Genomic DNA, 18,003 nt, shown 5'->3' on the forward strand with positions numbered 1-18,003 from the left:
AATGAAGCATCCACAGCCCTCTTGGGTAGAGAATCACAAAGATTCACGATCATTGAGTAAAGAAATTTCTCCTCTTCTCGGTCCTAAATGATTCCTTATTCTGAAACTGTGCCCGTGTCCTAAATTTCTCGGAGGAAAACCACCTCAATGTCTAGCCTATCATGTCCCTTCAGCATCTTGAATGTTTCAATAAAAGCACCTCTCATTCTTAACTCCAGAGAATATGGACCCAATTTACTTGCCCCTTCATCACAGGACAACCCTCTGATCTAGTGAATCTTTGCTGCACACATACAATGCAAGTATATCCACCCTGGCGGCCAAAACTATCTCCATTTATATTGAAGGTTTTATTTCAGTCTTTGTAAAAGTCTCCATTTTAAACCTGCGCAACTCACCGTCTGTCACCAGGGACTGCGCATGCTCCAGCTCACAAACCAGGGAACTGACAATTATTCTGAAGGGTTTGCAAAACCACAAGGTTTTGAGGTGGAGCCTCTCCAAAGCTCTGTATAACTGTAGCAAGACTTTCTTTATTCTTATGCTCCAATCCCCTTGTAATTAAGACCAATATCCAATTTGCCTTCCTAATTGCTTGCTGAATTTGCTGTTAAGTTCTTCATACAATTATACCAAGTCCCTTTGGCAACATTTCCGATTTCCATGCCTTTTGTAAATATTCAGCTGTTATATTCTTATCAAAGAGAATAACCTCCCCTGTCTTCACATTATACTCTATTTACCACCTTGTTGCCCACACTCAACCTGTTGATTTGTCGTTGCATTCTCTTTTTTTGTGTCCTCCTCACGGCTTGCATTCCCATCCATCTTTACATCATCAGCAACCTTAGGTGAATATCATTGATATAGTTAGAAAATAGTTGAACAACGATCCCGGTGGCAGTCATAGAACGATTATCACAGAATCCCTACAGTGCAGAAGGAGACGATTCGGCCCATTAAGTCTGCGCTGACCCTCCAAACACTCTGCTTAGGCCCACTCATCTGTGGACCTTGCCCTATACCCGTAACCTAAGTTTCACATCCCTGGACACTTGAGGGGCAATTTAGCATCGTCAATTCACCTAACCTGCACATCTTTAGACTGTGGGAGGAAACCAGAGCACCTGGAGGAAACCCATGCAGACACGGAGGGAATGTGCAGACTCGTCGCAAACACCCAAAGCCGGAATTGACCCTGGTACTGAGGCAGAAGTGCTAAACACTGTGCCACCATGCCACTCCCCCATCACATCTTAAAAGTGCCCTATTTATCCCTACTCTTTTTTCTTCTCAGTTAACCAATCCTCTTCAAGCCAATATATCACCCCCAACACCCTGAGCACTTATCTTCTGTATTAACCTCTTGTGTGGCCCTTATCAAATGCCGTTTGGAAATCCAGATATACTGCATCTACTTGTTCCCCTCATCTAGCCTACTAGATACATCTTGAAAAAGCTTAACTAAATTCGTCAAATGGAATTTTCCTTTCTTCTCATCATGTTGACAAGAGTATAAACCAAGTATATTGTTAAAACTTGTTTCTTGTTCGTGAAGCAACTCAAAGTAGATAACATCTAGGCTTGGAGTGGCAAATGGCAGATAGCATTTGTCACGAGCCTCAAACAACTATTAATGGCACTACCATTGTCCAACCCACCATCAGTTTGTGGCCATTCAAGGAAGAGGGCAATCATCATTTCCTAGGGTGGGTGTGAATGTAATGCAGCCAACATTACTCTTTTAATCGGTATTTGCTGAATATGTCTCTTTATGACTACAAACTTGGTTTGAATGTTGTGACGCCGATAGAAGTGAATTCAGTTAATCATTTTCCAACTCTCGATTGCAATTCAGATGTTCTTTTGATATTCAATGCCAGGTTTTGTTATATGATCTTCGTTCAAGCCGTCCACTAATTGTTAAGGACCATCACTACGGACTACCAATTAAATCGATTGAATTCCAGGAACAGTTAGATTTGGTTATTTCGGCAGATTCCAGGATTGTAAAAATGTGGAATCAGAACACGGTAGGTTACTAATATCCTGCATAGAAATGAGGTGGGGCTGTTGGTTCCAGTAGTATGGAAATTCATTTTGTATGATTGAGGGCTCCCATCTACCTTTTACAGGCCAGCAATGCATTTTAGTTACATTTTTTTTTGTCTTGCTGCCTGTGCAGAGCTTCTCCCAGTATCTGAGGAGTCTGACCAGATACCTAGACACCGTTTGTGATATTCAGTACTCTAATTGTGCAGATTATGTTCCTGGTGCTCTGAATTCAATTGCTATTAGACGAGCAGTTGTGCAATTTAAACATATGGGTTGCAAAACATGCATTGTTTCAAACTATTACGTTGCTGGTTTATACTTGCTAGAAAAATCTGAATTTTCATGGAATTCTAGAAACATTAATTGTTGACGCCCACACAACTAATGGTGTGCAGGTGAGCCATATCATTCTGTCTGAGCTACCTACTGTAATCCAGTATCCTGTCTTATTTTTCTTAAGTATTTAATTAATTCCCTCATTAGTGCACTAATTAACTCTAACTTTAACTTACTTACAATAATGCAGTTGCCTCCTAGCTCTTTGCTAGAGTCTCTTGCATGTGACATTGGTTAATTAATAGAAAGCAAAGAGTGGGGATTAATGGGTGTTTCTCTAGTTGACAATCAGTAGCTAGTGGTGTCCCTCAGGACCAGTGTTGGGCCCACAATTGTTCACAATTGACATCGATTATTTGGAGTTGGGGACCAAGTGCAATGTGTCCAAGTTTGCAGACGACACTGCGATGAGTGGTAAAGCGAAAAGTGCAGAGGATACTGGAAGTCTGCAGAGGGATTTGGATAGTTTAAGTGAATGGGCTGGGGTCTGGCAGATGGAATACAATGTTGACAAATGTGAGGTTATCCATTTTGGTAGGAATTAACAGCAAAAGGGATTATTATTTAAATAAAATATTAAAACATGCTGCTGTGCAGAGACCTGGGTGTGCTAGTGCATGAGTCGCAAAAAGGTTACAGGTGCAACAGGTGATTAAGAAGTCAAATGGAATTTTGTCCTTCATTGCTAGAGGGATGGAGTTTAAGACTAGGGAGGTTATGCTGCAATTGTATACGGTGTTAGTGAGGCCACACCTGGAGTATTGTGTTCAGTTTTGGTCTCCTTACCTGATAAAGGACGTACTGGTGCTGGAGGGTGTTCAGAGGAGATTCACTAGATTAATCCCAGAGCTGAAGGGGTTGGATTGCGAGGAGAGGTTGAGTAGACTGGGACTGTACTCGTTGGAATTTAGAAGGATGAGCGGGGGATCTTATAGAAACATAAAATTATGAAGGGAATAGATAGGATAGATGCGGGCAGGTTGTTTTCGCTGGTGGGTGAAAGCAGAACTCAGGGGCATAGCGTCAAAATAAGGGGAAGTAGATTTAGGACTGAGTTTAGGAGGAACTTCTTCACCCAAAGGGTTGTAAATCTATGGAATTCCTTGCACAGTGAAGCAGTTGAGGCTCCTTCATTAAATGTTTTTAAGATAAAGATATTTTTTTGAAGAATAAAGGGATTAAGGGTTATGGTCTTCGGAAAGTGGAGCTGTGTCCACAAAAGATCAGCCATGATCTCATTGAATGGCGGAGCAGGCTCGAGGGGCCAAATGGCCTACTCCTGCTCCTAGTTCTTATGTTCTTATGACATAGAACATAGAACAGTACAGCACAGAACAGGCCCTTCGGCCCTCAATGTTGTGCCGAGCCATGATCACCCTACTCAAACCCACGTATCCACCCTATACCCGTAACCCAACAACCCCCCCTTAACCTTTTATTAGGACACTACGGGCAATTTAGCATGGCCAATCCACCTAACCCGCACATCTTTGGTCTGTCGGAGGAAACCCACGCACACAGGGGGAGGACGTGCAGACTCCACACAGACAGTGACCCAGCCGGGAATCGAACCTGGGACCCTGGAGCTGTGAAGCATTTATGCTAACCACCATGCTACCCTGCTGCCCCATGGCGGCTTGCTATGTGGCATTTTGATTTGAAGGTCTTTTCACAATGTTGAATGCAATTGTTCAACTACAGGGACATCAATCGTGAACTCAATATCCAGAGGCTGTTGAGAAAACTCCAGACTTTGGGCATACCCAGAATTGATTACCACTAGGTAGAACTTGGCTGCAGCAGAAATTCCATACTCCATCTGGCGCAGACTTAATTCAGTTGGCTTATGGTGTTTGGCCAAGCTGTTCCGTAGGAAACCAATCCAGTCAAAGCTGTGATTCTGTGAAACAGGTATGGGTGTAATGACAAATGTCTGCTGATTTAAATGAGTTATACCAGAAAGGTTGCAGTTGTTCAATGGGTTTGTTGCTACCAGAGCACTGATGGAGGGCTACAATTGACTCCAGTATCCAGATTGTGAGGGGGGGAAAACATAAGGAAATGTCAGGTATGAAACAAAATATTGGACCACATACTCAGTCCCATGTAGCCTTAATGCCTTTACACATCTCAATTTGGATGCTCTCTATTCACCAGGAGCCATGCTGTCTCCGAGGAAAACCTGAGACGTTCCTTTCGGACCATCCCTAAACAGTCAACTTGTCCAGGAGACCACATTGGCCATGTCTTTTTTATAACCCGATTTCTGTGCCATCCAGTCCAACTCTTTGGCTCACATTTTTGTTTTGGTCATTAGCTAGTGGTCCGCATAAGGAATGCTCATCTGGATATTGAGTTCACGATTGATGTCCCTGTAGTTGAACAATTTGCCAACTCCCTGTCAGACTGTTGGTGAGTCATCTGTGTGTTGGTGAGGCATCTGAGAGCACCTCATGTCAATGGAACTGTATCCCAGAAAGGATTGTTACTTCTTAGAATCATAGAATTTACAGTGCCGAAGGAGGTCATTCGGCCCATTGAGCCTGCACCGACCCCTGGAAAGAGATCCCCATCCCGGCCTCCACCCAATCCCAGTAACCCCACCTAACCATTTGGACACATGGGCAATTTAGCATGGCCAATGCACATATTTGGACTGTGGGAGGAAACCGGAGCACCTGGAGGAAACCCATGCAGACATGGGGAGAAGGTGCAAACTCTACACAGCCGTCACCCGAGACCGGAATTGAACTCTGGTACCTGGAGCTGTGAGGCAGCAGTGCTAACCACTGTGCCACCGTTACTTCTGAAAGGTGGAGGAGAAAATTGGTAGAAATTGAGTTTTTAAAAAAAAGTGAGTTCTGGTATGAAGAAAAGACATGAACACTACAGAAATGAAGGGTAGAGTGAACTCAATAGTGTTTATAGTTTTTTTTAACCATATTTGGGGCAATTGCCAAATGTGATTTCTTAATATGTAATGTTGGTTAGACTAAATGAAGAGTGACCTCCACAATAATGTGAGCAGACCTGGACATGTTCCAGAGTCCGTTATGTGATATACCAGCGATGTTTCCTGAACCAGGCAGCTGAGTAAATAAATTGGCACTGAGTTTCTGCACTGGGATTCTCTGTGTTCGTAAGCAATTTCCCAAAAGTTCAGATCTCCCAACAGTCTGGATTTCAGGCAGCAGTAATTTGAGAAAAATGAAGTAAGATAAACATGGAATAAAAATGGAAATGGGTCAGTAGCAGCAGAGGGACCGCTGAGGTTAGATATGCAAATATTTTGGTGACCAAAATTTCTTTTATTTTTAGGGGGAAATATTCACCTCCATTGAAACAGAGCATGAAATCAATTGCCTTTGCCTTTATCCTAACTCTGGTAAGTGCAAAACAACTTTGTGTATCAAAATGATGATGCATTTTTACATGATGCACTTTGTCAGTGCAATGCCTTCTAGTGAAATACACTTGGATGTTTTCTATCTTTTTTGAACAGAACTCTGAGGCCCCCAGACTGTCAGTAAACTAATTGGGAATGTATTTTTACAATAACGGTGTAACATTTATATTTTGTGTTTAACACTTCCCCAGCATAACAGCTGCATTGATTTTAATTCCTGCACGTGTTACTAAAGCAAATTTTTATGCACATACTGTCCTGTAACCTTTGTTTTTCCACTGGGGTGGGGGCGGGAGGTGAGGTTGCTGGCAGCCAAGAAGAACAACCGCGTCCCATTTATGTAGCCCTACACATTTGCCTGCCATGAAGTAAGTATTGATGATGCCCAAGTCAACTTGTCATTCGTGTGTTCAATATTTAAATATATGGGCCAGAATTCTCCGGCCATTGGATTCTCTGTTCCCGCGAGCAGTGCACCTCCATGCTTTCCCAGCAGTTCCCCAATGCCATGGGGTGACTTCAATGGGAAACTCCATTGACAAGTGGCGAGAGTAGAGAATTCCACCGCCAGCAAACAGCGCGCTGCTGTGAAACGCACATCTGGGGGACCCCAGAATCCAGCCCATAGATTCTGTAATCCTATTGATTAGCATTCTTTAATCTGAGACAGACATGCATCCTGACAAAGAATTTTGAGCTCAGATGCGATCATCTGCTCTCCTTGTGATAACCGAAGAAGCTGATTTTGGAAAGACAAAGTCTGCCACGAGTACCATACATGAAGTTGTCCCTTGCTGGTGTCACAGTTTGCATCAATTGTCTGCTAGTTTTCCCATTTGTCATGATTGATGTTGAGGGCTTTCATGTCTCTTTTCACAACAACCATGAATTGGAACTTTGGTTGCCATGCTTGTCTCTTGATACAGGCCATCTCCTCCATATATAGAACAGTACAGCACAGAACAGGCCCTTCGGCCCTCGATGTTGTGCCGAGCAATGATCACCCTACTCAAACCCACGTATCCACCCTATACCCGTAACCCAATAACCCCCCCCTTAACCTTACTTTTTAGGACACTACGGGCAATTTAGCATGGCCAATCCACCTAACCCGCACATCTTTGGACTGTGGGTTAGTTGTGTATGGCTGCTGCAGCAGTGTTTTAAAAAAAATCCTGGTTTGCAAAACAGCTAGGCTTTTTGGAGCCAGTGATGCAATTAAAGCATCGTAAAAGTTTGGCATAATGAACTGTTAATGTTGTTGGTTCCCTGCAGAGTAGCTAAATAGAGACATTGTGTTCAGTTTAGTAAGATGATGTAGATAATGGGAGGAGCCGCGGGTTGAAGCAGTTGGTGTTCAGGTTTTCAGAGTTATTTTCTGAATGGAAGGTGAGCTGAGAAGGTTTCTGAAGCAACCAGAGATTCTTCTGACAGAGTGTCAGGTCTTTTTCTTTAAACCGTCTCAAATGATCTGTCTTTCTCAAAGTGGAGTATTCAAGACTTTACAGCTGGTATTCCTGAGTGCTAACTGTATTTAAAGTGGATTGGGATTTGAAGTGCTGTTGTTTGAGTGGAAATAAAGATAGCAGTTACTGTATTGATTAGCATTGTTTGAAGGGGAAGCTATATTGTGTGTTAAAGATATTTTAATACTGTGTAAGCAATAAAGTTTGTTTTAATACACCATATCCCTATTTTGGGTGAAGTCACTGCTGGAGTGAGGTATTCTTTCCTCCATGTTACATTGGGGTTTTGGTCCAGTATCCTAACCACAGTTGGGGTCTGCTCTGGGATTTAACCTAACAAATGCTGCTATCTATGCTGTTTCTTGTTCTGTTAAATTAATTACTTCAAAATGGATTGCACTGTTTTCAGGTATATTGTATTCTCTAATGTCCTTTTTAGACAATGGGCAGGAATGTAGTACCAGCAGATTAATTTGATTGAGTACTCTTGTGGAAGATGTTTTTGTCTTGCTTTGGGGATCTGGGATACCTTCCATCGGAAGGAAAAGGGGAAAGAGGGAATTGGTTAAATTGGACTTCATTGTTTTATGCAGATAAGTTACTTCCTTGTTTATCCTCCCCTCTTTTGTTTTGTTGGAAGAGTTATCCGTGGCTATAGAGTTATCCGTGGCCTTAATCACCCCACAAAGGCTTGATGCAATGGAGGTTTGGGTGAACAGTGAAATGTTAATACAGAAGCAAATGACCCAGGCAAACAAGCTGCACACTCTCACTAGAGCTAATAACAAAAAGTCTCTTTGCCTGAATATTATATTGATTTGTTTTGTAAATGAAACAAAACACCATTCTGCTTTTACCTTTCCAGGAATGTTCTTCCTAGCTAATGAATCACCTAAAATGAATACATTCTATGTTCCAGTAAGTAGATTGATCAATTTCCGCAGAATTATGGAAAGAATGCTTTATGCTTAGCCAGCTTCTGGGATTTTAACTGCATTTTTAATTGGAGTTTTCTGTTGCGAAGCTTATTCTAGATAAAAGTGCATAATTTCCTTGTTCAGCAAGATTGTTTTGGGTTTTTTCACTTCGTTTCGCTTGTATATAGCAGGTTTCTAAATACACTTTAACTCCTCTGGTATTTTGTCTGTGTTGCCATTTGAATTGTATAAATCTGGACAGTTAGCATTAGGAACCTGTTTAATTATGAGGCCATCGTACAAGAATCCCATTGAGTGTCCCAGCATTTCCTTGATCCCTGCAAGGTAGAATAGGTGGAGCATGGCAGCAATTGTGACTTGTAACTATGACAATTTTTTTTTCTTTCCTTCATCTAGAGCTTGCCAGTGTTTCCTTTAACTGTAGAACCTTCACTACTACCCTAAATGGCAATAGTAATTTCAGCACAGACAAACTTTTGAATTTGACCCCTTGCCTTGCTATGGTCATCAACAATTTTTATGACACCAGTTGGTGTTACTACTGGATGGGAAGGCCTCCGAATAGAACCCTGGCTCAGAAGACCATAACATTTTACGTTTCTCTAAAAACTATGGAGGAACGGAGTTACAGGTCTGCCAAATAGTTTTTAACACATTAAAAAAATTAATAGAACATGAAGTTTGGATGGATCGTTGGCATTGGGATCTTTCCAATGGCTCACTCTATATGCAGTGCCCCTTTCAGGGCCGCACCCGCTTCAGGGAGATCCCGCCATGGCCCTGACCACCCAAAGTCTATAAAGTCCTCCGAGCCCTCTCGGCGTAGTCGTCATCTCTGGTTTCCATTTGTGGAGATCAGCAGTGATTCCTGCAGGCGCCACGTCACGCCGGCAGTGGGGTCAAAACACATTCCCAGAAGATTCGCCATTAAGCCTCCTTTTTTTTAAAAAAAATATATAAATTTAGAGTACCTAATTCATTTTTTCCAATTAAGGGGCAATTTAGTGTGGCCAATCTACCTACCACGCACATCTTTGGGTTGTGAGGGTGAGAACCACACAGATACAGAAGAATGTGCAAACTCCACGCGGGCATGGGGCCGGGATTGAACCTGGATCCTCGGCAGCCGTGCTAACCACTGCACCACCATGCTGCCCTAGCCATTAAGCCTCTTTTAGAATTCCTATAGTGAGGAGTCAATTTGACCCATCAGGTCTGCACTAGCCCTCCAAAAGAGCATTCTACCTAGGCTCAAATAGGGCAGGAACCTGATCACATCTTCTGGGAGAGCCCGGGAAGTTTGAACAGTTTTGAACCTTCGCAAATTCTGTCTCGGGGCCTCTCCCAACCTAGCGGGATCTGTGCCGGGTGCAATTTGGACAGAAACTCTCCCACACGGTTTTTTTTTGTTATGTTTAAATTTAGCGTATCCAATTTATTTTTTCGCCCTGAATGGAGAAATGCAGCACTTTGGATTAGGAAGTCCATCGGCAGCATGGTAGTACAGTGGTTTGCACTGCGACCTCACAGCACCTGGGACTCTGATTAAATTCTGGCCTTGTGTGACTGTGTGGAGTTTGCACTTCCTCCCCGTGTATGCATGTTTCCTCCCAGTGTTCCGGTTTCCCCACAGTCTCGGATTTGGTGGATTAGGCCATGTTAAATTGGCCCTTTTGTGTGTCCAATGATTAGGTGGGGTTAAGTGGATGGTTGGGGAAGTGGGCCTGGGGTGCTATTTCGGAGGGTCTGTGTAGATTGATGGGCTGAATGTCTCCTGCACTGTAGGGATTCTATGAAATGGAAAGTTGCTAAGCAGTTCCATTTGATTTGCTACCCCACGGGTTCTGCAATAAGTATAATAATAATCTTTATTATTGCCACAAGTAGGCTTGCATTAATACTGCAGTGAAGTTACTGTGAAAATCCCCTAGTCGCCACACTCCACCGCCTGTTTGGGTACACTGAGAGAGAATTCAATGTCCAATTCGCCTAACAAGTCTTTCGGGACTTGTGGGAGGAAACCGGAGCACCCGGAGGAAATCCACGCGGTCACTGGGAGACCCAAGCCGAGAATCGAACCCAGGTCCCTGGTGCTGTGAAGTACCTGCTCACCACTGTGTTACTATGCCACACTTGTATGTGTGTTAAGTGAAAAGCAGAGGGCTTGGCGTTTCATGCAAGCTTGCCAGCTTTCACTATCGAGACATACATGTGCATAATGACTACGTGAGTGAGATGCCTGAAGTTAAATCTTGACCCGATATCTAGTCCAGTTTCAATACCTACGGGTTGGGGGGAATAGCCAGCAAGAAAACAAGGGGACGAACTAGACAGCAAGAAACTAAATGTTTTTTTATTAATACTCATTGTCTTAAGATATATTTTTGTTTGTAGGTAAAACTTTAATGTTTCTAAATGCGGTGACGTTCTTGGAGCGGTGTGTTTTCCTCCCTTATACTTTCCACCCACAATCACTGTGAAACTTGGCAAAAGTCATAAAGAAAACCTGTTTACATGCCTATCTAGATTGACGGCTAGCTTGTGTTGCTAACCGGAATAACGGAGCAAATGCTGGTTACTTTTTTTTTGGTGAAGGTTTAAAAAAATATAACAGTCAGCATTATAAATATTTTTCAATTGAAATATAGACTTTGGGGCCTGCACCCCGCTGGTGTTCATTCCTGGATAATTTAACAGAGGAGCTTGAAGAAAACCCAGAAAATACAGTGTATGATGACTATAAATTTGTCACCAAAAAGGATTTAGAAAACCTTGGTAAGTATTAGAACATAGAACGATACAGCGCAGTACAGGCCCTTCGGCCCTCGATGTTGCACCGACATGGAAAAAAAAACTAAAGGGCATCTAACCTACACTATGCCCTTATCGTCCATATGCTTATCCAATAAACTTTTAAATGCCCTCAATGTTGGCGAGGTCACTACTGTTGCAGGTAGGGCATTCCACGGCCTCACCACTCTTTGCGTAAAAAACCCACCTCTGACCTCTGTCCTATATCTATTACCCCTCAATTTAAGGCTATGTCCCCTCGTGCTAGCCACCCCCATCCGCGGGAGAAGGCTCTCGCTGTCCACCCTATGTAACCCTCTGATCATTTTGTATGCCTCTATTAAGTCACCTCTTAACCTCCTTCTCTCTAACGAAAACAACCTCAAGTCCATCAGCCTTTCCTCATAAGATTTTCCCTCCATACCAGGCAACATCCTGGTAAATCTCCTCTGCACCCGTTCCAAAGTTTCCACGTCCTTCCTATAATGAGGCGACCAGAACTGTACGCAATACTCGAAATGCGGCCGTACTAGAGTTTTGTACAATTGCAACATGACCTCATGGCTCCGGAACTCAATCCCTCTACCAATAAAGGCCAACACACCATAGGCCTTCTTCACAACCCTATCAACCCTGGGTGGCAACTTTCAGGGATCTATGTACATGGACACCGAGATCCCTCTGCTCATCCACACTACCAAGAATTTACCATTAGCCAATATTCCGCATTCCTGTTATTCTTTCCAAAGTGAATCACTCCACTTCTCCACATAAACTCCATTTGCCACCTGTCAGCCCAGCTCTGCAGCTTATCTATGTCCCTCTGTAACCTGCAACATCCTTCAGCACTGTCTACAACTCCACCGACTTTAGTGTCGTCTGCAAATTTACTCACGCATCCTTCTGCGCCCTCCTCTAGGTCATTTATAAAAAATGACAAACAGCAACGGCCCCAGAACAGATCCTTGTGGTACGCCACTCGTAACTGAACTCCATTCTGAACATTTCCCATCAACTACCACTCTGTCTTCTTTCAACTAGCCAATTTCTGATCCACATCTCTAAATCACCCTCAATCCCCAGCCTCCGTATTTTCTGCAATAGCCGACCGTGGGGAACCTTATCAAACGCTTTACTGAAATCCATTAGTGACTCAATGAATGTTCGACAAGGGTGGTTAATTGGTTAATGAAATGAATTGCGTGGAAAATCAAATAACTTTGGTTGGGGAGGGCGGGGAGAGGTTCAGGGAGTTTGGATGTGATATCCATTTGGTGCTGTGATAAAGAAGACTGTTTTTCAAGTTGCAAATGGCCCAAATTTCAGTATTTACTCTTTTGAACCAAAACGTTGGTGTCCACTTCAGTAAGTTCCAGTTAATCAGTATCGCAATCCTGGCTCTTGCCCAGTATGTATACTGCCCGAGCTACGCTGCTCGGTTACTAGATGGAAAATGTCAAATGTTTCAAACACACTTAGTCTGATTGGCATTGCTAATAGATGTGCTGTAGTCACAATCCAATCCTAGGGAGTTTATTAATTCAGTTTTATATTATCTTAATTCTCAAAATATTACACTTGGATTCATGACCTTTTCTTGAGCAGGGAGCTGCAGAGTTTTCCTGGGACAGGAAAAAGAATTGGTAACCAATTTCAGTAGTATTGTAAGAGTATGTAACAACAACATTCGGGCACAGCAGCATTTCTTTTTCTTTTATTTTTTGTTTTATAACTGGAGGTAATAAACATTTTGAAGGAATAGTAATAATTGTCAGCAAAGTGTGAATGTAGCATAATTTTATTACTGTTTTGCAAGTGTACTTACATGCTTGTACTTTTTTACTATAGGTCTAGCTCATCTTATTGGCTCTCCACTGCTTCGTGCATATATGCATGGCTTCTTTATGGACATTCGGTTATATCACAAGGTATGCAAATGTGCTAGCGTGGTAGATTTTGAGGACGTGATCCTCAAATTGCAGTTTAATGGCCAAGTGAAAAACAGTCAGTAATTTTGACCTCAACACTAAATATATCCCTTTCACGCATAAAAATATTGTTTTTAAGTTTGTTTCTCCCCATATATATTTGCTTAAACTTAAATCAACATTGAGCGGACCTATTGGAAAATAAATTTTTGTGCTTTCTAAAGACGACTTCTAATTGTTATCAAAACAAAAAATGCTGTTTCTCACTGTGCCAGACTTGCTGACTTTATTTTTCAGTATTTTGGTTTTGTATTACTAATTCCTATGTTCTGTAATTATAAGGTGAAAGCAATGGCAAATCCATTTGCCTATGAGGAATATCGAAAAGATAAAATCAGGCAGAAGATAGAGGAAACACGTGCTCAAAGAGTCCAAGTAAAGGTAAGAAGTCTCTATTCCGCTGGAATCAATATTGAGGATAAAATTAAGAAAGTTGATTTTTCAACTTTGTTCTTTAAAATTTAAGTGGTGGTCATGAGTGATTTATGGTTATCATTAGAAATCTAGTGTGAATGAAATTTCACTCCAGTTTAGATTTCTGTTTCTGTAAAGTAAGTAGTAAAATGCCTTTTTCACCCTTTTTCCCCCCACAATTCATCATAGATTTCTCTGGGGTTAACAAAACAATTGAATGTTCTTTGCTTCGCATGATGTAAACATGATTTCACCTTCAGTAAATGGTTTATATATAAATCTACTTTGCCCAATGAAGTAAATATGAAGATTCTTAAATTGGTCCTGGAGATCAGGAAGCTAGAATGAGTTTTATTTTAATCCCAACACTATCTCAATTTGCCCGTTCCTTCGCAAAATGGTAATTTCTCAAGTGATGCTGGACTTGAAAGTGATGGAATTTCTTTCCCTCTCCAAATTTGGAACTTTTCTTTTTCACTGTTGTTCTAGAAAAGCAGTTTTAAATATGCTGCAAGCCTTTGTTATTGCAAATTCAAATGGACCACAACTTAAAACTTGAACTGATATGGATTTCTGTCTCATTTTGAATCCCCTCTAACTATCTACTGATGAAGTATGCCACTTAAAAATTTACAGCTTTTTAAATCTAACAAATACTCTTGGAAAATACATCATTGTTTGTGCAACTGAATTATGTGACAGTCTGATTAAATGGATGCCAGAATCACATTTGTATGGAATATTTTGATAGTGTGGAAGTATTCTCAAAAATCCAGTTAACCAATGTATAAAATAGCAAATGTTTGAGAACTATGCTGTTAGATCCTCCTCCTTCTTTGAGATGACTACAACGTTTTAAAACAATCTTACTCTCTGACTCAAAACATAGTGCATAATATTAGATGTGATTCTGCAATTGGGCAACACTTACTAAATAATTCTGACTATGCTAACAACCAATTTAAGATAAATTGGGCTCACAGTGTGGCTGTTTTAAAACTTGCAAGAAGCTACATATATTCATGGGCCCTGTGCTTTGCTGACAAAACGAGCATGTCTAGGCATTAGTCCACCTTCAAATAAGCAAAAGCTTGAGAAGCAGTTGTTCCCTGGTACATTCCCCATGGCAATGCTGCTACTGATCAGAGTCCACTTGCCAACCTATCAGCACACTTTTCTCATGCAGTATAAATTGTTGCTAACTTTTCAAATTTGATATTATTGCGATTCTGTTCTGATGAGTACAAGACAAACCGATTCAACTGCATGTTTTTTTTCCTCTACAATAGTCAAATTCTGTACTACCAAGTGATTATTAATCATTTCGCTTTTAATAAACTTGTAAACAGAAACTGCCAAAGGTAAACAAAGAGTTGGCAATGAAATTTATTGAAGAAGAGGAAGCCGAAGAACAAGTGCAAAGGAAAAAGAAAGGAAAGGTAACAAACCATTGATTTTTGAGCATTTTGTTCAGTGTGAAATTTTGTTTAAAAACTAACTTGTGCAGCTATGTAAAAATAGCCATGAATTTTCAGATTTTGACAGCAAATTTTACAACCCTGTTGAATGAGATGCTTCCTGTTTCTCCAATTTTGTTCAGTTACATTTTTAATATATTTAGTTTTATTATTTCAATAGATAACACAACAAATGTTCAAAGACAAACTGGTACAGTATGCAATTTTTTCTGCAACCATAAGAACAGAAAAACACAGGATTAATTCAACTGTGGTTCTATAAATTTACTGTCTCTAACTATACAGTGGATCAACTAGAGAATAGGTGGGGTGGGGGAGCGGATAAAACCATTTGACCATTTATATAATGGCATAAGAAGGTGCACATCTTTAAGCAAAATTAACACTTACTGCATGGCTCATGGAGCAAGCCAGACAGAACAGAGCCTATTAATTTGAGAAAGGGATCCCACACTGGAATGTATCTGATTAGAATGGAGTACCGAAGTCAAGAATTCCATGATTATTTTATGCCCATTTTGGATCGAAGGATATTTATCACTAATCCAGGAATAGAGGATATTTTTCCGTGCTGCAAAAGTTGGAATGTTTTGCAGCCGTCGAATCCATGGTCCATAACAGCTGGTGGGAAATCTGGGTTCCCCTGAATGGGAGGGAAAGCAAAGGTCCATACAAACATACTTTCTAAATAGACAAACCATCCTCCACAATCTAAGTGTTGATAATTATAGGATACTCTTAGCAGAGCCAGCCTTGAAGTCCCTGTAAATCAACATTGCCTATAAAGGATTCACGTACTGGGCTGCTTCAATATCAAGCCAAATGGAGGAAAGGTCCTCTCTCCGATCCCTTATAAATCTAAGACAAGAGGCTAATTGGTACATTTTAATATTCACTCCCAATTTCCCCCTTAGAACCTGGTAGCTGCACTTCACACAAGGTTTTTCTAATTCCATATAACCAAACTGATCATTTCATTGATCTCCTTTAGACCCTAGCAGACAATCAAGATTGGCAGCATCTGCATAGGATACAATAATCTAGGCCAGTGTTTTTCAAACTTTTTTTTTCCAGGGACCCACTTTTGCCAACCTGCCAACCCATGGCGGCCAACATTTGTGACAGGGCCATGTTCACTTAACCTTTAATAATGCAATTGTAGAGGGCATTGGTGAGGCCATACCTGGAATATTGTGTGCAGTTTTGGTGTCCTTATCTGAGGAAGGAGGTCTTGCTATGGAGGGAGTGCAGCGAAGGTTTACCAGGCTGTTTCCTGGGATGGCAGGACTGTCATGAGGAGAGACTAAGTCAGTTAAGATTATATTCATTGGAGTTTGGAAGAGTGAAAGGGGAGGGATCTCATAGAAACTTACAAAATTCTAACAGGATTAGAATTATGTGGATTCAGAAAGAATGTTCTCTGTGGTGAGGGAGTCCAGAACTAGGGATCATAGTTTGAGGATAAGGGTGAACCTTTAGGACTGCGGCAAGTAGAAATTTCTTCACCCAGAGAGTAGTGATTCTGTGGAATTCACTATCACAGAATGTAATTGAGGTCAAAATGTTGTGTAATTTCAAGAAGGATCTAGCTCTTGGGGCAAAAGGGATATGGGGGAAGGCGAGATCAGGATATTGAACTTGCTGATCAGCCATGATAAATGATGGAGCAGGCTCAAAGTCCCACTCCTGCTCTATTTTCTGTTATATGAAAGGGTCGCCTGCTTGGTCCTCACCAGGTTCAAAGGAGGGGATGGAAATGCGCATATCACGTGCAGACTTCAGCCAGTTCCTTTATGCCGTCTTCATCTTTCTGAAAACGGAAAAACCGACCTTAACACATGTAGGTTGTCACAAAGAGCAATAGCAACAATTTTTTTTACCAATTTAGGGGCAATTTAGCGTGGCAATGCACCGAGCCTGCACGTCTTTTGGGTTGCGGGGGTGAAACCCACGCAAACATGGGGAGAATGTGCGGCAATAGCAACAAATGCATGTTTTACTCCGCAGTGGAGATGCTACTCCAGAATGTTGGCAGCCTCATGGGCATTTGGCTTGTTTTTATTGTGGTATCACAGGTCATCAATGTAATCTTTCAATTTGGAATTACCTGTAAGTTAATAACTGACTCTGGGGTCTCAACTTCAAAAGGAACTTTTCAAAATTTGAAACGTCTTTCATTTGACATTACCTCCCTGCATGTAACACACAAAAAGGGTTTTGCATCCTTATTTGCATTGGCACAATTAACAAAACCATTTCTACGTTGGTTGCTAACCAGAGACCCTGGAGCTCTGCACAGAGCTAACACAACAGTGCTCTGTTCTGTCCTGGACACTCCTGAGCAGCTTTGTCCAGCAGTTCATAGAATTTACAGTGCAGAAGGAGGCCATTTGGCCTTTTGAGTCTGTAGCGGCTCTTGGAAAAATATATACCCAAGCCTACACCACCACCCTATCCCAGTAACCCCACCCAACCTTTTTGGACACTAACACAATTTAGCATGCCCAATCCACCTAACCTGCACATCTTTGGACTGTGGGAGAAAACCGGAGCACCCGGAGAAACCCACACAGGCACGGGGAGAACGTGCAGATTCCGCGCAGACAGTGACCCAAGCCGGGAATCGAACCTGGGACCCTGGAGTTGTGAACCACTGTGCTACCGTGCTGCCCACTAATATAGATATTGTTGTGAGATCCTGTTCAATAGGTACATTGCCTATTTGAGTCTCTGGCCATCTCTTATTGTTAAGAAAATGATCCATCGTCACTGCCCTCTTGTCAGCAACTGGAAAATGGAAGCAACTCTACTCTGATTTGGCACCAAAAGCATGTACATGGAGGGCGCTTGACATCAGGTGTACGTCTGGCCGTGTGACCTAATCTGCTACTACCAGCAGCAGAATTGTACTCCGCCACAATCTGCAACCTTGGGCTCTTGCATATCCCCAAATCTACCATACCACCAAGTCACGGGATCAACCTTGCTTCAATGAAACTGCAGGAGAGCATGCCAGGAGCAGCGCCAGGCATACTGAAAAATAAACCTGGTGAAGCTACAACACAGGACTATTTGCATGCCGAATAACATAAGCAGCAAGTGATAGACGGAGCCAAACGATTTCCCAACCAA

At 41.8% G+C, this 18,003-nt stretch overlaps 1 protein-coding gene across 1 annotated transcript in view; it reads left to right on the forward strand.

Annotated features, from left to right (window-relative positions):
* Positions 1–18,003, forward strand: part of nol10 (nucleolar protein 10) — a 67,092-nt gene that overhangs the window by 24,194 nt on the left and 24,895 nt on the right. Inside the window, exons 11-17 of the mRNA XM_038800258.1 lie at positions 1,884–2,033; positions 5,710–5,776; positions 8,129–8,181; positions 10,850–10,976; positions 12,840–12,919; positions 13,262–13,360; positions 14,743–14,832. Coding sequence (XP_038656186.1) covers positions 1,884–2,033; positions 5,710–5,776; positions 8,129–8,181; positions 10,850–10,976; positions 12,840–12,919; positions 13,262–13,360; positions 14,743–14,832 — 666 coding nt within the window. The remainder of the gene's footprint in view (positions 1–1,883; positions 2,034–5,709; positions 5,777–8,128; positions 8,182–10,849; positions 10,977–12,839; positions 12,920–13,261; positions 13,361–14,742; positions 14,833–18,003) is intronic.

Source organism: Scyliorhinus canicula, chromosome 6 (assembly GCF_902713615.1).
Source record: "Scyliorhinus canicula chromosome 6, sScyCan1.1, whole genome shotgun sequence".
Taxonomy (NCBI): Eukaryota; Metazoa; Chordata; class Chondrichthyes; order Carcharhiniformes; family Scyliorhinidae; genus Scyliorhinus; species Scyliorhinus canicula.